The sequence below is a fragment of the Rhinolophus sinicus genome, linkage group LG05 (assembly GCF_036562045.2).
Source record: "Rhinolophus sinicus isolate RSC01 linkage group LG05, ASM3656204v1, whole genome shotgun sequence".
Classification (NCBI taxonomy): Eukaryota; Metazoa; Chordata; class Mammalia; order Chiroptera; family Rhinolophidae; genus Rhinolophus; species Rhinolophus sinicus.
In genome coordinates, this window is record NC_133755.1 from 58,423,120 (window position 1) to 58,445,883 (window position 22,764).

At 37.7% G+C, this 22,764-nt stretch overlaps 1 protein-coding gene across 8 annotated transcripts in view; it reads left to right on the plus strand.

Moving 5' to 3' along the window:
- CTNNA2 (catenin alpha 2) overlaps positions 1–22,764 on the plus strand; it is a 1,048,744-nt gene that overhangs the window by 974,854 nt on the left and 51,126 nt on the right. For all 8 annotated transcript variants that reach the window (XM_019750020.2, XM_074332253.1, XM_019750019.2 and 5 more), the window contains 3 exons: positions 1,731–1,882; positions 13,040–13,153; positions 21,331–21,512. In XM_019750020.2, the coding sequence (XP_019605579.1) occupies positions 1,731–1,882; positions 13,040–13,153; positions 21,331–21,512 (448 nt within the window). The remainder of the gene's footprint in view (positions 1–1,730; positions 1,883–13,039; positions 13,154–21,330; positions 21,513–22,764) is intronic.

Genomic DNA, 22,764 nt, shown 5'->3' on the forward strand with positions numbered 1-22,764 from the left:
TAGAATTAATATTATTCAGAAATTTCAGTTTAAGAAAGGAGGGACTTTGGAATGTTATTTAAGAAAGGTATTCACGTGAAAATCCCAAATAACTACAAAAATATTTTCATGCCTAAGGATATCAATATAAATTATCTACATTATTTAGTCATGTGAAAAATTTATTCCCAGCACAAATGGATAGCTGAAGGGGCCTGAGTTTAATGTGGTGGTTTTTAGAAGTATATTTTTATTGAATTCATATTTGAGGCAATACAGCTGAAAATCCCCCAAATTCCTCTTATAGTTCAAATACAGCTGAATATCCCCCAAATTCCTCTTATAGTTCAAAAGCAGTTCAAAAGCCCAAATGAAGAGTTCAAATAGTGTAGAGAATTGATCATAGTAATTCACTCACAGAAAGAAATTTACCCCATGCATGCTTTTGATAATTTCTATTGAAAGAATTGTTCCTCTGTTTTCCTCTAACCCTCCTCAAAAAAAAGAAAGCTTGACTTTTCCTAGTAGAAATTAATTTTTCTAGGAATGTTTTATCTGGAATACTCTGATCCTGGAAAGTAAAGTAATTTAGCAGAGTTTCTCACACTAGGGCTTAAAATGGATGTTAAAATATCCACAGAGGACAAATATGAGTAGAAAGATGACTCAGGCATGAAAGTTCAGAAATGGAAAAGATGAATGATGTTTCTCTTTTTTTGTCCTTGTAAATAGAATGAATTGTTCTTTTGGTTTTCGTTTGCTATATGAATTGATTGTTATAAGAGAACAATCAGAGAAAATTGAATTACAGTTTTTGAGAATCTGTGAAACAATAGCATTTTTTAAGTAACCAGTAGAAGTATTCCAGGCATTCTACTGAGTTTACTTTCTACAAACTTCCAGTGTGTATGTAGGTGTCATACTTGAAAGAAAGAGGTGCCAGCATTTTGGAAATGTATATATGCATTTTCTGTTACATGTATATATGCATCTTCTTTAAATTTTACCAGGATTGGTAAAATTGAACAATCAAATTTATCTTTGAACCCATTAGTCTCTTTCCATAGGCTTTCTGCTGGAGTCTCTTGGGATTTCCCTCTCTCTTCTTTAGTCTCCCACCACAGCCATCCCCCCACCTCCTATGTCTTGAGGCCTGCATTTCAGACAAAATTGGAATGGATTGGATCATTCCGTTCACTTTACTATGAAGCCATATACGTTAGGGTCTGCTACTCACCAGTTATGACTTTAGCATCTGAAATTAGTTACATTTTCACTGAGTCTTTTGAGGACCACATGCCATCCAATACATTTGTATGCATTGTCCTATTGAATCCTAAGGGGGCGGGGGGATCTTATTATACTTTTTTAGACAAAGAAATAGATTTGGAAGGTTAAGAAAAGTTGTCCCAGGTTTCACAGTTAGGACTTCACAGAGGTGGAACTCAAGCCAGGTTAGAATAACATGAAATCTGTGCATTTATACATTCTCTCACACTGTCTTGGGCAGGTTTCAAAAACTTGCTCAGTTGCATACCATCGCCATGCATGGAATAATGATGTGCTTCCCCTGCTGCAAGTAAGTAGCACAAAATCCACTCAGTTGGGTTCAATGCAAACTGGATAAGTGGGCACCCGTCTCCACTGAACTGTCGGAGTGCCCAGAGACTGCCATCTTGCCCGAGGGCTGAAACAAGGGAGCATGAGAGAGAGAGTGCCTAATCCACTGCTTTTCATTTTGTTTAACCCAGTGATGCCACGCTTTGCTGAACAAGTAGAGGTTGCCATTGAAGCCCTGAGTGCGAACGTCCCTCAACCATTTGAGGAGAATGAGTTCATCGATGCCTCTCGCCTGGTGTATGACGGCGTTCGGGACATCAGAAAGGCTGTGCTGATGATCAGGGTACGTAAGGCCTCTGCAGCTCAGAGCTGACTAGACCTTCTGGTAGGGACTCCCGGGCATTTGCTATTTGATTTTTAATTACATAGCTGTTTGGCTCCTCATTCAGTCGGACATTGGGATCTTTTGAGTTATACAGGGATGAGTGATCCTAACAAGCCCAGATTAAAAATGAATATCCTGAAGGGTGATGCCCTGCCTGCTTTTTGCATGCATTGCTGCCTCAATGGGACGCCAACTTAGGGGTGCCCCTGCTATTCTCCCTGTGTTCCTCTTGCTAACATTGTATTACCATCAGGATCAGGAAGCCATGAGGTAGAAAGAAATGAAGATTACCTAGCTTAGTAGTATTAAGGATAATAATGACAATGAAATGATACATACCTACAATCTCTTTATAACAAATAGTGAAGACATTATATCTAAGGCTATATAACTTTTCAGTACACATCCCCCTATCACCCACCTACTTCCTTCCCATCCTCAGTTCTGTTGTCAGGTAGATGTAAGCCTTCCCAATCATTGTCTAAGTAATTATATATAGACACATGCTAGAAAACATATAACAGCACCATAGATTTTATAACGCCTGAGTATCATTTGCAACTTCCTTGTTCGCCCTCAGTATGCCTTTCTCTACCTCTATTAAGGCACATCACTTGCGTCATTCCATTTAACTGCTGCATAATACTCCACTGTAAAATGAGACTTTTTTCCTCCTCACTTCATGAGCAGTTTGGCATAGTCGTTTTAAAACACTTTTCTTAGCCACAGAGCTGTTTCTTAAATTAAACTTCAGTGTTTAACAATGGAATGGATGGCAGATCTACACGTGTGGCTATTATGATAGCAGAACAGATGGGGCTACTGTAGTGCCAATTCTAAGAGGATGTTGTCCAATAGAAACATAACGGCAGCCCCATTTGTAATTTTAAATTTTCTAGTAGACACATTAAAAAAGCTAAAAGAAACAAGTGAAATATATTTAGTAATATATTTGACTTTACCACACGTATCCAAAGCTTTGCTATTTCAACATGTGCCACTGGCCACAATTGCAGTGCTCAGTAGCTCCACGAAGCTTGTGGTCAACTTATTGGACAAAGTAGCCCTAGACTGTATCCTCACTCTGCACCTCCACACTTGCCTCTGAGGCTGCCCAATGAAACCACATGCTATCTGGTGAGTGCATATTGAAAACCTTTGTGTCAGGGTGGTCACTGAGCATCTAAACCAACAACCCCTCAAACACTACAAAACAAGCATGACCAAATTATTGTTTTCTGTGTGTGATTCCTCAGATATTTCATAGAATAGTTGTGATGTATTGTCCTCTCTGGATAATACATACCTAGTCCATCAAGGATTTCATACATGGCATTTGTTCTCCCCCAAATTCTGGTATCTGGAAATTCATTACATCTACCTGTGGTCCATCCTGTTCCACTGTGGTATCCCAAGCACAACATGGGACTTCCAACGTGACCTGAGCAGGTGGAGTAGAGCATCACCAGAAGGGTCTCTGCTCCTTTTTTACTGACATCCATGCTTCTCCTGAAAGAGCCACCAAACTTCTCCACTTAGGAGCACAAATAGCATATTCTGATTTTCGCATCTTTAAGTCAGCTTGACCATTTTTATACTAGATATGTCTTTCTTTCATAATAATCCCATGATTAATTGAAAATGTTCAAAGCATTGCATAAATTGGACTAGACAATACTAATTATATTTAATAATGTGGAGTTCAAGTTTGGCATTTGGAAACTGTCAGATGAATTTCCTGTTCTTCTAACTTGCCCATTTTAGATCTGTCAAACTCTTAACCATCTGTCAAGCCCTGACTCAAATCTAGTTTTCCCCAGTTTTCTCTCTCAAAAATACTGACCCTATTCTTCAACTACCTATAACTGTTTCTGCTTGTAATAGTATTTATTATAGTATTTACTTGCATGTCTGTTACCTTCTTTAGACTGTGACAGTTTGGAAACCAAAGGCTGTCTTTCTACTTTCCATTTGCTGTGGTGCATTGTTTGCTTAATACTATGTGTATAGGATGTGTGTGGAGGGGAGGAGACCAGATACCTAAGGAGATAGGAAGGTAACGGAGAGAAAATATAAGAAAATTAGAGAAGAAGGAAAGCAAGGTTAGTCAGCTTTTTAAGCCTGTAACAAATCAGATCATTTTTCCTATTACATACTAACATGTGCAATAAAGTAATAGACCATGACAGTTATGTTTTCAAAGCATTTGGCACTAAATCCCACTATAATCCTCAAGACATGTTCCCTCTTTTGCCATTTTTCTGCTTTGTTAGCCTTCACATTTTTGTGATAAGCATTCATTTGAGAGTCTGAGAAATTTATAGTCGTCATTCACTTATTCATTTATGATCTGTAAAAAAAACATAATTTTAGATAAAATGCCATATCTTTGTTACATAAAGTGTCATTCCTCCATCTCGACATTTCAAGTGATTTGATCTGATGGATTTCACACCACTTAAAACTTAGGAAGAGAGAAATGTACAGTATGTACAAATCGTTATTTTTAAACTCCTCCTCCATTTAGCACTCAAATGGCTTCATTTTGTACTTAATTTCTTGGTTTGCTTTTGAGTATAATTATTAAGTCTACTTAAAAAAAAAAGAATCATTACACTAAGTCAGGAAGAAAGACAATGAGACAAGTAGAGCTATTTTTTCCCAGCAAAACTGGCCATGCCTCCTTCCCTCCCAAAGTGGTGGTTAATACTTTGGAAAGATAAGAAAAAATGTTTGTTTGTTTTTTCCAAAAACTAAATGCAGAATGGGCCTTGAAGAATCAAATTGATCCTTCAGCAATCTGCCTTTCAGCAATCAATTCCTATTTAATGGGGGTAGGCGGCGCTTCAGGACAGCTCCAGACAACTGTCTGCAGTAAACGACGCTCATCCTTCAGAGTTTCAACCTTACCTTTCACGACCCTCCTACTCTCAGCAAAGGTCTACTCTGCTCGTCTTGCATGAGACTTCTCTGTTTGCTTCTTGCTGAGGCTTGTCCTTGGCGATCTACTGCTACATAGGAATTTTCTGATTACCCCAGTGTGATAGGTTCAAAGATGAATAAGAGAATCTGGCACACCAACATGCATTTGATTCTCATTATTTGCAGTGGTTACATCCTGTCATGGTGCCGTGAACACAGGCTTAGAGAACCCTGACACTGCTCCTCAGTGAAATTCAGCATTAGGTTCCTGTGAGCCTCTGACCACATTTTCATCAACTGATCAACATATAATCTGGTTTTCTGTGTGTTTTTGTTTCAGGACACTATTTAATAGAGATTGTTAATTCATTACCATGAACTCACAGCCAACTGCATTGTAACTCATGCTTGAAGAAAGTTTATAGAACAAATGCATTTTCTGCATGAGGCTCACCAAAACTTTTGTACAACACTGAACAACACTTGAGCACTACACTTGGAAGCCATTTTGGGCAGAAACATAACCAACAAAAAGCATAAAAATGCAAAATAAAAATATAGCACTACACAGACGGAAGAAAGGGTGCTTGTTTACAGTATTCGAACTGTGGTGTTTGACCTCGGCTGGGAATATGCACATGGGATGGCCCAAACTTTTTCTATATTGTGCAAATCTGTGAATAACTACAAAGGTACTGACTTTGAGATTACAAAGAAAATTTAGTGAGTGGAAAAATTCACAAATAAATAATATACAAATAGTAAAGGAGCATGTGTGTATTTAAGACACAAAATGTTCAACATTTAATATTGGAAATTAAAGTAAGTGGTAGGGTAGAAGGTGATGATGTCTTTGTGTCCAAGATATCTGTATTTAAAAAACAAAACAAAGCAAACAAAGAACAGTTGTTTCTCAAAAGAATGACCCTGATAATAATCTATAATGGTATCTCTATTCTCTATACTAAACATTTGTAATTGGAACCTATTCATTTGATTACGCATGAAACAACAGGACCCAGGGGAGGGTTCAGCGTAAGGTCTACAACTTAACTTTACATCCCCCAAACTGTGCATAATGTGCCCTGAAACGTTGCAAGATATTTTAAAATGTCCAGGGAACCACACAGAAATCTCGTAGATACTGTGTGAAATATTAGCTGAAGGTTGTTCAGTTTAAACATCAGGTTGGTACATTCCTTTTGATGACATCATGTATTTGAGATGCTCGGTTTATGGTAGTTGCTGGGATAAAAAGCAAGCTCATATCTAGGCTATAGTAAAAAAAAAAAAAAAAAATGACGCAATGAGCATACGGGTGCATATATATTTTTTGATTAGTGCTTTTGTTTTCTTTGAATAAATACCCAAACGTGGAATTTTGCTGGGCTGTATACTTGATCTATTTTTAATTTTTTGAGGAATCTCCAAACTGTTTTCTTTTTCTTTTTTTTCTTTTTTATTAAATGTATTGGGGTGACAATGTTAGTAAAATTACATAGATTTCAGGTGTACAATTCTGTATTACATCATCTATAAATCCCATTGTGTGTTCATCACCCAGAGTCAGTTCTCCTTCCATCACCATATATTCGATCCCCCTTACCCTCATCTATCACCCCCCACCCCCCTTACCCTCTGGTAACCACTAAACTATTGTCTGTGTCTATGAGTTTCTGTTTCTCATTTGTTTGTCTTGTTCTTTTGTTGTTTTTGGTTTATATACCACATATCAGTGAAATCACATGGTTCTCTGCTTTTTCTGTCTGACTTATTTCGCTCAGCATTACACTCTCAAGATCCATCCATGTTGTCACAAATGTTCCTATGTCATCTTTTCTTACCGCCGAATAGTATTCCATTGTGTATATATACCACATCTTCTTTATCCATTCATCTATCGAAGAACATTTTGGTCCAAACTGTTTTCTATAGTGGCTACAACAATTTGTAGTCCCACCAACAGTGCACAGGTTTCCTTTTCTCCACATCCTCACCAATACGTTATTGGTTGTTTTTTTTTTTTTTTTTGATAACACGCATTCTGATTGATGTGAGGTGGTATTTCATTGTGGTTTTTATTTGCATTTCCCTGATGATTAGTGATGTTGAGCATCTTTTCATGTGTGTTGGCCATCTGCATGTCTTCTTTGGAGACATGTCTTTTCATGTTCTTTGCCCATTTTTTGATTAGATTGTTTATTTTGTTGTTGTTGTTGAGTTGTATGAGTTTCTTATATACTTTGGATATTAGCCCCATATAGGATACATCGTTTGAGAGTATATTATCCCATTCAGTAGGTTGCCTTTTTGTTTTACTGAAGGTTTCTTTCACTGTACAGAAGCTTGTTAGTTCATGTATTCCCATTTGTTTATTTTTGCTTTTGTTTCCCTTATTCACGGGGACATGTCAAGGAATGGACAAAGAAGGTGTGATATGTATATTTACATAAAGGAATATTATGCAGCAATAAAAAAGAATGATATCTTGCCATTTGAGACAACATGGATAGATATAGAGAATATCATGCTAAGTGAAATAACTCAGGCAGATAAAGACAAATACTGTATGGTTTCACTTACATGTGGAATCTAAAGAAAAACCAACAAATAAAAACCAAAACAAACAAAACAAAACAAAAACAGACTCATAGAAACGAAAACCAAAGGAATGGTCACCAGAAGCGAGGTGGTAGGGAGATGGGAGAAAAGGGGAATGGGAATATAGTCAATAATATTGTGATATGTTTATATGGTGACAGATGATTACCGTGTTTCCCCAAAAATAAGACCTAGCTGGAAAATCAGCTCTAATGCATCTTTTGGAGTGAAAAGTAATACATGACCCGGTCTTATTTTACTATAATAGAACACCGGGTCTTATATAATATAAGACTGGGTTTTATTTTACTATAAGACCCAGTATAATATTATATAATGTAATATAATATAATATAATATAATATAATATAATATAATATAATATAATATAATACCGGGTCTTATATTAGTTATTGCTCCAAAAGACACGTTAGAGCTGATTTTTCCGGCTAGGTCTTATTTTAGGGAAACACAGTACTATAATTAGTGGAGTGATCACATTGTAAGGTATAAAAAAGTCAAATCACTATATTGTACACTTGAAACTAATATAACCAATATAAGATTGTATGCCAACTATAATTAAACAACAAAATAGTTTATAAAGCAAGCTCAGTGGATGTTCATTTGTATTCCAAGGTTTGGGAAGTCATATAACGTGCAACAGACACTAAGTTCTTAGGTCCAATTAACTTAATTCACTTTTTTGATCTAACTGCTTCATCAGCAGAACTATTAGGTTTTTTGTTCTTGTTATTTATTGAAGTATTCTTCTTTTTCTTCTTTTTCTTACTTCTTCTTCTTCTTCTTCTTCTTCTTCTTCTTCTTCTTCTTCTTCTTCTTCTTCTTCTTCATTTTATTTTTTTCTTTATTTCTTTTCTTTTTTTCAGTTTAAAGGCACCATAAAAAAAAAAAATTACTGAGACAATGAGAGTGCTGCAAGCAATACAGTTTGGGAATCTATTGCCTAAATATATTTTGGTAATTTTTATGCTAATTTCCTTCTCTATGCTCTCGTTTCCTTATCTGCAAATGGTGGCCAATATTACATTAGGTATAAAGTGCTATCATAGACCTGGCCTTAGTAGATTCCCAGAAAATACTTTCTTTCCTCATCCTTCTGGGATGAAGTTTATCTTTATACAGTCAATGAAATAGAACTTGTCAAATAAGTCAACAATATTATTAGAATTGCAGGGATTGGAGTCAGAGTATTTGTCATAGTTAGAAAATAAAGGGTTGAAGAGACTATAAAAGCAATTTATGTGACAGAATTGATCTACCAATTACAGATTGCTATTATCCAGTTAATCAACATGGTTCCATAGGTCCCTAGTTTTGTTTTCTTAACTCAATTAATTAGAAATAATTGAGTATGATTTTTTTTTAATTTGGTAATTCGATCTTGGTCATCCATTTATCAAATACTTGTTGAATGCTTACTACATGCCCCACTGTTGGAGGTGTCCTGAATATAGAGATGAACAAATGGACCAAAGTCCCTATACTCAAAGAATTTATAGTCCTTTGGTGGGAGACAGAGAACAAATAAGTAGATGTAATATGCCAGTTAATGTTCTGTGAAGAAAACCAAGTTATTGTAAGTGGGATAGAGCTCAGGATGAGTGTGGGTTTTATGATGGGTGGTCACTGGGTGACATTTGAGAAGAGACTTGGAAAAGGAGGAGAAAATAAGCCATAAAAGTATTAAGGGTTGAGGGGTGTGTTCCAGGCAGAGGGAATGGCACATGTGGCCTAAAGATCATATTGAATGAGATGGAAGCCATTGAAGGCTTCTAAGCTAGAGAATAACATGGTCTGACTTATATCTTACAGGGACCATCCTGGCTGTATTGGTGAGAAGAGACACTATGGAGCAAGGGCAGAAGCAAGATCAGTTAGGAGGCCGCCAGAGTAATACAGGATAGAGATGCCAGTGACCAATGAGTCTCGACTGAGGAGATTCTGTTCTATATCAGCTTTAGGAAATCTTTAATTCTGTTTTCTAGTTTCCAGTCCATTCCAGTGATATAGAGCTCTGTTGGGAAATCTTTGTTCACGCATCACCCAAACTCTCCTGTTGCAGTTGCCAAACTATGTCTTCATCTTTCTGCTCCCAATGAAATTCTCATATTTGAGCCTTTCCTTTAAATGATCCTTAATATATTTTTCACATGTCCTGGTGAAACAGCTCTAAATCTTTCAGCTTTTTCTCATTTTGCTTCTCTATAGAAGCTGTTATAGAAGAGATTGAGCAATTGATTGGGAACCAGAGGCAGGTAGATTGATCCTGCTGGTAGAGTGATGTGTGGTGTGATGCCAGACAACTAACATGAGCTTTTTGAGCCTCCCTAATACACACAAGTTACTCTCATAGACTCTTAGAGGGGAGAGATTTTAAGGGCCAAATACTTTCATTGTGCCATTTTACAGATAAGACCCACTTTTGCAATCTAACAGCTAATAGTAGAACCAGGGAACTAATGATACCATGCAGGTATTAGGGGAGGCATGTTCCAGGCAGAGGGAATAGCACCTGTGGCCCGAGGACCACACTGAATGAGATGGAAGACATTGAGGGTTTTCATTGTTGTAAAAAGGCCGTCCCTGAGAGAACAGAGGGCAGAACTGAAGCTTGACCCTAGGTCTCCTGCCTCCAGTCCAGTGAATTAGATATTTTATTTATTCCTTTTACCCTATAACGCCATCTAATGATACAGTCTGATTATCTCTGTGCCCATTTGCAGACCCTCACTATTTTTCCATATATCTTTTAACTTGTGGAGGTCCTTGACCAACCCCAAAATAACACTCATTCTTTTACAAATGAATAACTCAAAAAATAACAGCATGCGTAGGAGACACATTTACATGAAATTAGCAAACTGCACATGCACAGAACTGTTTACATTGGTGGCTTGAATGGGTTTGCTGCGTGGCTAAGGCACAAGAAAATATTTTCATTTCATCAATTTGCCTGTGGTATTTGTGATGGGTAAAACATGGCCCTGGAACTCTGAACTTGTGAGGTATGACACCTTGGAAAATTTACTCAATTTTCCAATGCACCTGTTTAAAGTAAAATGGGGATGGAATTTATTTCAGTAGGTTGCTGTAATGATTAAGTCCTTTAGCTGAGTGCCTGGGCCATAATGGGTGGTAAAAATGATTGTTGTTGTTTTTGTTGTTGTTGTTATTATTATTATTATTATTATTATTATTAGATATATATTGTATTAAGCATAATAATTATCACTATCACTTATTTAGTTCACTGTTATCGTTTACAAACTATTTTCATGCACATTTGATTCTGGAATCCTATGAGGCAGGCAGGACAAGTAGTGATTATTATCTCCATTTTATGAGTGAGGGGACAGAGGAGCAGAAAAGCTCGAAGTGACTTGGCAAAGAGAGCTTATGAGTGGCAGAGTTAGCACAAGAATACTCAGGTCCCCTGGCTCTATATTCAGGTTATTAGGCTTTTTTTTTTTTTTTTTTTTTTTCATTTTTGAACTTTATTTAGTTTCTGATCCATCGTCACTTGAATAAAAGCTCATCGTTATTAGCCTTCTGCTGCCAGATTCATCTGCTAAATACATGGATCTCTGAAATGTTGGACACCGTCCCATAGGCACTGTCATAGCCTCCTTTTTGTCCGTTGAGTGAGGTTTTCCATTTCACTTTTCTTTCTTCTTTTCAAAAACTAATGATGAAAAGTGTGTGCAATATTGTCAAGTCCTTTGTCAGCAGAATTTACTGACTTGCTGTAATTGTTCTGCAGCACACTCCAGAAGAGAGAAGGATGATTGGAGATTATTGTCTCTTTCCACAATGAGAATACACTCAGCTATTTGACCCAAGGTTTGCCCAGGTTATTAACCGGGCTTTAGCTAATAACGTGTGGGAACAAAACTGTTTCCCTTTTCTTTTCACATTCCTGTGAAAGAAAATTGATCATCTGTAGATAACTGAGTAAATATTAATGAGATTGATGATGAGAGAGAAGGTAAACAGGAGGCATATGACAAAGCTTGGGAAATTACGAGGTAGAATGTGATATTGGCAAGAAGGACCCCATTTTATGGCTGTCTGACCAATCTCAAGACTTCATCAATAACAACACCCAATTAATTACACTGAGGTAGCCAAAGAAAGCAGAAGAATAAAAATGTGCCCTTTTGGATGGGGAATGAGCAACTGCGTCATCAGTGCGGCTTGGGGTCTGTTCCTTCCTTCTGAAAGACAGAGTCCTGGGAGATGGTGCCACTGTGTGCCAAGAGGCAGTTTGTGGGTGACCAGCGCCTTTAAGCCTAATGACACTTGAGCTGAGAATCTGACACTACTGCACCATTTTTCCTTTGTGCACCGTCCTTTGCCACCTCCTAAGTTCATCCTCTTAGAATTTACAATGCACGATAGTATAGAGTCCATGCTTCAAACTGTCCGGACGTCGAAACCTTTGAAAAAGATATAACCTCTCACATCTCAATTTCTTTATCTGTGAAATGGAGATAATTGTGTCTACATCATAGGGCTGTTATAGAAACTGTAGAGTATGTAATGCACTTCGAGAAAGCAGTGAGAGACGCATGGAAAGCACTTAAAGCATGTTGTCTATTATTATTGTCATTAAAAATGGGGAGGGATTTTTTATTTCTGGTTTTATGGATTCATTGATATCCTTTCTCCAACTCTGACTTTACATGTTGGACAGCATTTCATCTAACTCTGCTCACTTTAAAACCATTCCATACCTCCAGTTGTTGCCTGATTTTAAATGTGAAAAAAAGAAACAACTATAGCAATGACAAAACGACTTAGAAAGAGCAATATGGCGTCAGACACATTGGGATGATTGGTTCTAAATGCTACTTCTGTTATTAGTTAGTTCAGAGACATTTGGATACTTTCCTTCTCGGAACCTTGCTTTTCTCAGTAGAGATGAGAATTCTCTATGCCTTGAAACCTAGCAGCCACATGAAAGAAAACATATACATGTACAATGGATTTTGTTGGAGTTGGGAGTTACGATTAGCTGGTTCAACAGCAGGGCATAAAATGCCCAGATCTCACATTGGCAGAAAACCCTGGTTCTGCTTGAAGTCTCCAAACGTATTTCATTATGCTGTATTGAGCTAAACGATACTATTTATGAAAGAGTTCTTTAATCTTTAGTGAGTATGCAGTAATTTATTAATCACTTAAAAATATTTCTGAATCAATTGGTTTCAAAATCACAAGGACTAATGATGCCTCACCTCTATCTTAGTTTTGTATGGGTTGAAATGACACACAAATATACTTTTTCTTACAATTAGAAAGCATGTCATGTCAAGAGTTAGACTTGCTACACCTACAGGAGGAAGTAATACACAAAATGCATTTTTTAAAAAGAGATCAATTAGGGAAGCTTGATTTTTCTGACTCCATTCTAGCCAATACCTGCCGACGTAACCCCCTATGTGTAATCCCCTACAAGCTCTCTTTCCCGGGGGCTACTCAGCCTTTGAAGTGATGAAGTGTATGGGTGGCAATGAAGCTTCTCAATTTAATGTAGGCTGATTTTTCTCTTTTCCTTTGTATCGTTAGACCCCAGAAGAACTAGAGGACGATTCTGACTTTGAGCAGGAAGATTATGACGTGCGTAGTCGGACAAGTGTTCAGACCGAGGACGACCAGCTCATCGCAGGGCAGAGTGCACGGGTGAGTGGACATCCAGGACTGTGGTTTGTGGCCCAGTGGCTGCATTCACCAAATTGGTTTGAGGGAATTTCTGATTTGCAGGAACTTGGAATCCCAGATTCATGGCTCTGGAATCTGTGCTCTCATCTGGCATTGTTTTCAACAACTCACATTTTACGTAATGGAAAGAACCCCCACTGCTTCTGATTCCTTTGAACTCAGTTGTCTCTTCATCACTCAAAACATAGCAGCCACAACAAAGCAAACACTTACGTGTATAACGGATTTTGTTGGGAATGGGGATTGCGATTAGATGGTTCACAACAGCCAAGGACACAGGAAGTCCAGAACTCACATTGGCACAGACACCTTCGTGTGTCTTGAAGTCTCCAAGCTTGTTAACAGCACAAGAGGCAATGACAAATGGAGAATTAAAGTACTCCTTTTTCACTGGGCTGTCATTGCTCCACACTCTGGCCTAGGGTCTCTATAAATAAGACCACCTCTTTTGAAATTGCCTGAAGGCTATCAGAATAGAGAGAGAACTTTTTTCCCCCCGATACCTAATTTGGGCCAGGGCAGTAGCCCTAAATCTGTCTTCCATGTGATAGAAAAATAAATTATAGAGACATACTAGAAATATGCCAGTTTGAGTCATCTAGCAGGAAGCAAAGAAAGGTGACTGCTCTGGCTGACATTTGAAGATTCCTGAACACTTTGGGACACTGTCCCCTAACACAAGTGTTCCAAAGAGGATCCTAGAATCTGACCAATCTGATCAGCTGTATCTGCTTGAGGGCAGAAGCAGGTAGTCAAGACCCGTGGCAAAAGATGAAATCCCTGGGAATTACAAAAGAGAGTGAGACTCTCCTCTCTTTAAAAGCTCAATTGCCACAGGGTAAAAGCAATCCAATTATAATAGAGCTGAGAATTAGGTACTTTAGTTTTCTATGTTAGGTTTAATGGCAGAAAAGATCATGGATAGGAAACATGAGGCTGAGACAGAGGTGATAAATTAGGATAAGGAATAGGAAACACCAGAAAGCTGACAGGGACTTAGAAACTGTGAAAGAAGAGTAAGAAACAACCAATCAGAGGTTAAAATAAAGAGGAGTCAAAGAAGACTAAGTCTTATGCTGAGTCAAGAGAGTCTTTGTACTTAAAAACCTAAGTTCTCTTCTGTGCTTTATATCCCGATCGTCTCATCTAACAATTAAATAATCCAGAAAATATAGATGGACATGTTTAGGTGAAATGTGAGGGTAACAGCCAGAATATTAAAGACGTCCGGCTTTGATTTCAGAAAGACTTGGATTTGAATTTTAAAGCATAGAGTGAGGAGAGTGAGGACCGTGTTCAGTTACATGTTGCTGAATTTCCGGAACTTCAGTCCTGTCATCTGTAAAATGGGCATAGCAAACGTATGTGCTAGAACTCTTCAGAAGTTTTAGTTAATATTGGTAAAAAAAAAAAAAAAAAAAATGAGGATAATACCAAACATATATTAAGTGTTCAATAAAGGGTGGCTGAAAAACGTTATTCTTTGGAAGAGAAATCTCTTCCGATCACAGGCTGGTGAAGGTCGAAAAGCACACACAAGAGTAGGAAGCCCCCTACTTTTTAAAATTTCTTATAAACTTTATTTAATTCTGCCCCCAATGTAGAAAATTGGGAAGTTCATTAAGCTGAGAGTCTTTTGAGCCTATGTTGGCATAATACTAAACTAATTCATCAACCAAGTCATTCATCTTCAAAATTAAGTAAAACAAGCATTTTATTTTTATGTCAATGACAAAGGGCAAGTTTGAGTAATTCATCCAAACTTCAATCAGTTCAAAATCAATTTGACTGATTGCAGCTCAGTATTTACACAGCCCAGTATCTGTTGACTTGTTTTCTCAAAGACCAAGCAATATTGTACAACCCTTATCATATTTTATATAATAATCACCATCTTTCAAAATATAACAATTAGTCCCACTTTTTACAGGGAGAATACAGTCCCACTGTACTTCCATTTCATGAATCTTTCTTACATTAGACACCGAGTCAATTACAGGTGGAAACAAAAGTCAAATGGCACCCATCTATATCATCTATTATTTCTTCACCCAATGGGTGAAAAGAAAATAGTCTCTTCTGAAATTTTTTTATTGTGAATTATGAACATGTCCAGGATAGTAAGAACAAAGTACCCCTATAATCGAGCACTTGCTGATTTGTCTTTTAGATCTATCATCTGGTCTGTGTGACTAACTCGCAGCAGACAGCATTAGTTATTGAGTCAGCTTGTTTTAGCCTGTAATTATATGATGACAAATCAGAGGCATAGAATTATGGCTGTAAGTTGGAAATAAGAGGGTGCATCGAATTGCTGAGATGACACAGATGGTTGAACTTTTGACCAGAGAAGTGTTAACTTGGTCAAATCGTGAAGGAGGCAAAAGTGGTCTTTGACAGAGGCAGTTGCTCTTCCCAGCAGCAAAGCCTCCCTTGTTAATGGCCTTATTTTGTGTTCTCATTTAGACGTTCCTCTCTGAAAATATTAAATTAATCTAAAAGGTGAAAGTGGAAGAAAAGCTTTTAGTACCCACTCCGACATTACTCTCAAAGTCTGAAGTTAGAGTGTTTATTTCCTTTATGTATCCCTATCTGATGCTTCTCTACAACATTTTATGAGAAAGAGGGGAGGAGGAGGGTGAGAGAGAGAAAGGGAGGAGAGGAGGGAGGGGAGGCAAGGGGAGAGAGATTGCAATTAGGAGAAATGAGAATAGTCATACCCTGGTCTGATAAAATCCTGAAGGGATCAGACCTTTTGATCCTCAACATGACTTCTTATAATCCCTTTCTTCACAGGATGATAGAGCTAAAATTGGTCAGCAACAACTCGTAGGCACTTAACCTTGGTGACAGAATGTATTATCTCGAGTCACGCCGACCTGATTTTAAATATGGGCTCAGCCAAGCTGTGTGACTTTGGGCAACATCTTAACCTCTCCCTGCCTCATCTCTGTGTTTACATACACAGCTGCTACCTGGTAATGTCATTTGGAGAACTGGGTGATAAAATGTATCACAGGATTTGCTACATAATGTTAAGTGGATGGAGATGATGATGATACATGTAGCATGAGCTAGTCATTCATTAGAAGAGGGGCCAAATGATTTAAACTGAAAGAGCTGGATGACTGAGGCAATCGTGAAATTTTTTACTTAAATTAATGGAATTAATTACTTCAATTTTCCAACTCACTTCACAGCCTGAGACTGGTAAATTCATAGGACCTCCACCTTAACAACTTCTAGTTATTAACCTGCTGTATATGCAAGGGAATCGAAACGGGTACGTTGAGTGTTAGCCCTTTTGCTCATTATTTGTGAACATTCATCTTCTTGAAACCTTAATGTCAGACTCTTGCTCAGTGTGTAAGAAACCAACACCTGTCAGTTTGGAAGCCCATAGACTTCAAAAGTCATTTTTCTTTTTGAGATTGGAAAAATAATTATATCAAAAGCTCCTTGAGGTTTAGATTGAAGAAATGATTCTCGGTTGAGTGGTTGTTGACGTGGATTAGTGATTTGTACTTTTATTTGATAAGTAGAGTTTACAACATTAATAAAAAAAAAATGGTTGGCTGTTCAGAGGAAAGGCTGGGAACCTGGGGTAGGCGCAGGGTAGAAAACTGTGGATTTAAGTCTCTGATGCCACAGATTTGAGCCCTCAGATCAACCAGATCAGCGATCTGGAGAGATGTGCTTGGTACTGTGAACGGGAAGCAGCAGAAACTACGACTGCCCCAGGTGATCACATCACACAAACAGAAACGCTGATTTGTTCCCTTTCCTCTTGGCCATGAAAATCATTTTTCTCACGTTCCCTGAATTTGAGGGAATGGACAATTGCATGTTATTTATTTTGTATTCAACTTGATTTCAATGTAAGCAGCCTCTAATTTTTTTTCCTTACCTAGAATAGCTTTAATGTGTTAACATTTCAAACTGCTGAGTTACAATGATAAGGTCTAATTAAAACTCATATGTTGAATTTTAATTTGATTAACTTGCAAATTTTGCAGTTTGTACCATCTACTGTTTATAGATAACCTTTTTTTTTTTTTTTTAATTCCCTTTTCAGAAAAGGTCAAGTATGAATTTTTAAAAGCCAAGAGCATTTTAAAAATATTTTGGAAGAGACTTCGGCTCATAGATAGCTACATATGCAGAAGCAAATGTAATGACACTTGCGCCCCAGTCACACACCATTAAGTGCATTATGCGGGTTGAGCACCCCTAGAGTCAAAATAACAACTTCCTTTGTAAATCTGCATTGAAGGGGCCAGTGTTTCTTCAAAACTGTGCCCTTAAGAAATGTTTGTCTGTTCTGATAACTCCTCTCTAACTATGTTGATGTAGTAAGTGGAAAAATGTTTAAGCAGTAAATCAAAAGATATTTATTAAGCTTCTATTCTGTACAGGATGCTGAGGCCCCTACCCTAAGGAAGCTCAGAGGGAAGTCAGAGGTAGGGCATTTATAGAAATTAGAGAAATGAGCAAAGCAGTTAATATTCAAATGCTAAATCGCACCATTGAAACTCAAGTGATACAGTTCACAGAGAAGTGTACACCCTTCAATGCACAAATTAACCCTTTCAGGACAATGAAATGTTCATTGCTTTCCATTTGGGGGTTGAATGTAGAGTCTAGAGGTTTGCAGGTTAGGTTTATAGATTCTGTTAAAGAGAAGTACCTAGTGAATGCCTTATATGGCACTGATTAGGACTTGTGAAGTTTAGGTAAAACACAATTATCAATTTTATATAATGAGGACAAGTTAATCTAGGACAGCATTTGATCCTCAAACAGGAATGCTTCAGGAAAAAAGAACACAGTATTCAATTTCTGCAAATCCAAACCTATCTCAAATGCATGAAAATAGCTGCCTCATTTTAGTACAATATTGCATATGTGAGCTTATAACAAACTCTTCTGTGTATTGACCACCGTTTTAAATACAGTTTTTAAAAGTACTTTTAAAATTTTTCAAAATATACTATTTTAAATACTTTAACTATAGTATTTGTACGAGGCTGGCTATTTAAATATGGGTTGAAATTTGTGTACACACTCACACACACAAATCATGCACACACACAGACACTCACATACTATTTATATATAGTCACATACATGCATGCATGGAGTTGGTAGACATGGCTGTCTATTGGTAAGATGTAGTGTCCGGGCAGCTGCTACGTAGTCAAAGGACACCTTTATGCAAATCAGACAAAGATGCCCCTTACTCTGTACAGATTACCCCTCATCTCTAGGATGCTCAGCCTGGTGGATAGCCTGGTTATTTCAGCGGTACTTGTCCCCCTGGGCCGGGACTGCTGTGCGGAGTCTAACTTAAATGGGGCTGCATGGTGATCCATGTGCATAATGGTGAAGCATGGTGTTAGCTGGCCTGGATTTGAATCCTATTCCTACAGCTTATTTGATGTATAATATTGGGAATGTAATTAATTCTTCTGGGCCTTGGTATCATCATTAATAAAATATGGCTAATGATAGTGTTAGTCTTATAGAATGATTAAGTAGATTAAGTTTTTTTGACATACATAAGACTTAGCATGGTACACAGCAGGCAGCACATATGTCTGTACTCAAGGAATCATATCAGTCTGTTTATAGAGAGTCACATAGACAAAGAGAAGGGACCATCCCTTCTCTTTGATGGTAACTAAGTAATTAGCTAGAGGGGTAGCTGGAAAGGAAAACTAATACGGAAATGATGATAAAATAATGTTAATGATATAGCCAAACATGCTTACTTTTGTTTGTATAAAACACTTAACACATTTATTATTTAATTTGTTGTCCACCATAATATTTTGAGATAATTGTTTACTATTCTTATATCTGAACATGTTAAGGACATGATCGAATAGTAATGAGGTCTTAGCCCAAGTCAGTGACAGAAGCTGGCTGAGCCCAGTTCTTCTGAGCTTCTGTCGCTGATATTTCCATTAGACATCAGCTACCTCTCCTTCTAATGATTCACTCACATTAGGAGGAGCTTTACAATTTAGGAAGCAATACTTTGTGTTATTTTACTTGTCTTTTGCAAATGCTGTAGGTCCCCAAATCACGCTCTCTTGGTCTCTCTTCTGGAGAATACGTGTATCCCAGAACCAGAGGGATACTAGGGGTTAGGTTACATTCTTATCCATGTGTTCCTTCTGTGAAGCAAGTTACACTTGGTTCTGTGAAGATGCAACCAGGTGATGTCAAACATTTCACTGAGGGACTGCTACATCAATGGTGTTTTAATAAATAGAGTTGATTCTCTTTATTTGTGGTACTTACAAGGACTGACAATTAAGTTCATGAACTCGTTGCAACAATGTTGCTAAACTTTTTTGATATCAGAGATATTATTCGTTATGAATTTGTACCAACTGGACAGTTAACCAAGTTTACTATTTGGAAGTGCTGAAAAAAGACTGTGTGAAAAAGTTAGATGACCTGAACTTTTCGCCAACAATTCATGGCTCTTGCATCACAACAATGCACCAGCTCACATGGAGTGTCTGTAAGAGAGTTCTTAGCCAGTAAACAAATAACTGTATTGGAACACCCTCCCTACTCACCTGATCTGGACCCCAATGACTTCTTTCTTTACCCAAAGATAAAGGAAATATTGAAAAGAAGACATTTTGATGACATTCAGGACATCAAGGGTAATATGACAACAGCTCTGATAGCCATTCTAGAAAGAGTTCCAAAATTGCTTTGAAGGTGGACTAGGCACTCGTGTCAGTGCATATGTTCCCAAGGGGAGTACTTCAAAGGTGATCATAGTGACATTCAGTAATGAGATATGTAGCACTTTTTCTAGGATGAACTTAATTGTCAGACCTTTGTATGTTCTATAAAGTCATCATGAACACGTAATCAGCAACTACTGAATCATTGCTCCTAGGGGAAATTCAAGGTTAGGTTCCTGAGTGCTGCTGGTCTCAATGTTTCCTTCAGTCAATCACACATAATCTTGTTTAATGGGTGCATCTGTTTAAATATCTTACTTTCTTGTTTTGATTCACTTACACTGATTTCATACAGCCAAGAGCCCTATAACTCCTGCCTGACATGAAGCTCACCTAATACAGGTATTTTCCTCACATCACAGCCTTCTTGTGTGCTTGGGGCTACTAGGCAACACTCTGGTGATGTTCTGGGGATGTACAGCAATATCACCAACAAAAAGTACAAAGATGTGGAAAATGTGGAACTAAATACACCACAGGAAGGATACCTTTGTTTGTGTGAGTGCTGAAACAAGAAGGCAGAGAATCCCTTATTCAACCTCATCTGGGAACATGTGTGTTCCTCATTTTCTGCAGCTGTTCATGTCTGTGAATGACTGTGAAAGTACCACAAGTATTAATTAGGGGTTGTAGATAAATTTTGGATAGTAGGCAAATGTGCAAATAAAGAATCCATGAAAAATGAGAATTGACTTTCTTTTTCTACATTCCCTTACCTAGCAACTTATTGAAATCAACCTTTGCTTCCTAATCTTATATTTTATCCCACCACACTCTTAGACTTTATACAGAGCCATGGTTATCTCAGGATTTCCACAGAGGTGGTAGATGAGGGATTGGAATAGGTAAGCCATCCCTGGAATGCCCAAGGTAGGGAGGGGGGTTTGGCATCTAATCATTATCTCCATCATTAACACTCATAGAAAGTCTCCCTACTCCACTCCACCGCACTCCACTTGAATGCTCAGATAGTGTTTAAAATTCCTCACTGACAGAAGGCCTTTTTTCCTTTCTCTGATCAGATTTTGGTGTTGAAAGGGATGTGTTCTTTCATCTAGTAAAAGTTTCCAGAGACCAAATATAAAAATTGTCAAGAATAGATTCTTTTGAACAAACATGTGTCATCAAAGCAACAGAGAACTTATGTTACTGTCAGTGTGTGCACCTTTCGATCTCCATATTTTTTGTATGTGGGCGTGGGGATGTCTATGTGTGGTCTTTCTGGGGATGGAGGGCACTTTCCGGAATGGTGGAGCAGCCTATACATCTTGTCAGGGTCTGATTTTGTCATGAGCTGGAGGCAGAGTCAACCTACTGTTTGAACTTCCTTTGTCACCATTAATTAGTCACACTTTTCTGTAACCCACACAGGCCATCATGGCGCAACTACCACAGGAGGAGAAGGCAAAAATAGCCGAGCAGGTGGAAATATTCCACCAAGAGAAAAGCAAGCTGGATGCTGAAGTAGCCAAATGGGACGACAGCGGCAATGATATAATTGTGCTGGCCAAGCAGATGTGTATGATCATGATGGAAATGACAGACTTCACAAGGTGAGGCCCAGAAACAGGGAGATGGACATTTTCTCATTAAACCCAGAAGCCTAGCAGTATATATTAGCATGCAAAAGCTTGCTGGAAAATGAAAATATTACATGAAAGCAAGGTGCTGGTATTATAAAATCTACATGTGTAAGTCAAAATGATCGGAACCTAATTCTTAGCAGATAGGTCTTTTTGTTAAGGAGAACAGATTCATTTTTGTAATTATTATTATTGTTTTAATTATCTATCTTGCATCAGTCATAAAATCAAACCCCTGAGGATTGGGTGACTCATTTTTGATCTGTGCTATTTTGCAATGTACTTAAATAGTATTCTGAAGATAAGGTGAATGATTTGTTAATATCCACTTGGGAAAAGTATCTATCTATACATATGTGTGCATGTGTACATGTAATATGTTTTAATGCTAGCCCATGATCTAGCACTAACTTTAGCTTGTTTTTACCCTTACATTCAAAGGATCAGGTTCAACAACCTGATTCCATAATTTTGACAGATTAATTACAAAATATATGTGTTTTATTCCCTTTTGCTTTGAGCAATGGTTTTAATAAATCAAGACGCCAGTCAGAATTTTGTCAGGGGCCTTTTCTTCATCTGGGGTCATCGCTGTTTCTGCCTTTGCATTTTCAGTCTCCTCTGTAAAGGGAGGTGACATTTCTGTCCTTCCTGCCTCACAAAGGTCAAACCAAGGCAAAGCAAAGCTCACTGAAAAGATCCCTGGATTTTGAGCCAACTATCAGGTGATTTTGGACCAGTCTCTTATTGTCTTTATTTATTTGCAAAATGAGGAAATAATGCTTTTCTTATATATTTCACAGAAGAGTTTTAAATTCCAAAGAGGTAACACATTTGTAAATTATGCTGCCATACAAATATAAGCTATGATTGTACTGTAGATGTTTTCCCCCTGGGAACACAGACACACGTAGACATGTGTGACCACAGGTGTTTTAATAATTCCACAAGGTATTTGTTACTAAAGCTATGGAAGATATACGGCAATGTCTAAACATCACCTTATGGGTGACAATTATTTTTTTTAAATGATTGTTGAATGCTTCTAATAAGAAAAACCTGTGATTAATTACAGGTTATAATAAAATATGGAACGTTCTGACTCATCCCCCTTACCCTTTGCCTCTGGCCAGAATGTACTAATGGCATTGCTTGGCCCTCTCTCCAAATATTTTGAAATTGTTATTTTACTTCACTGGAGTGATTTTACTGCTATGAGCGT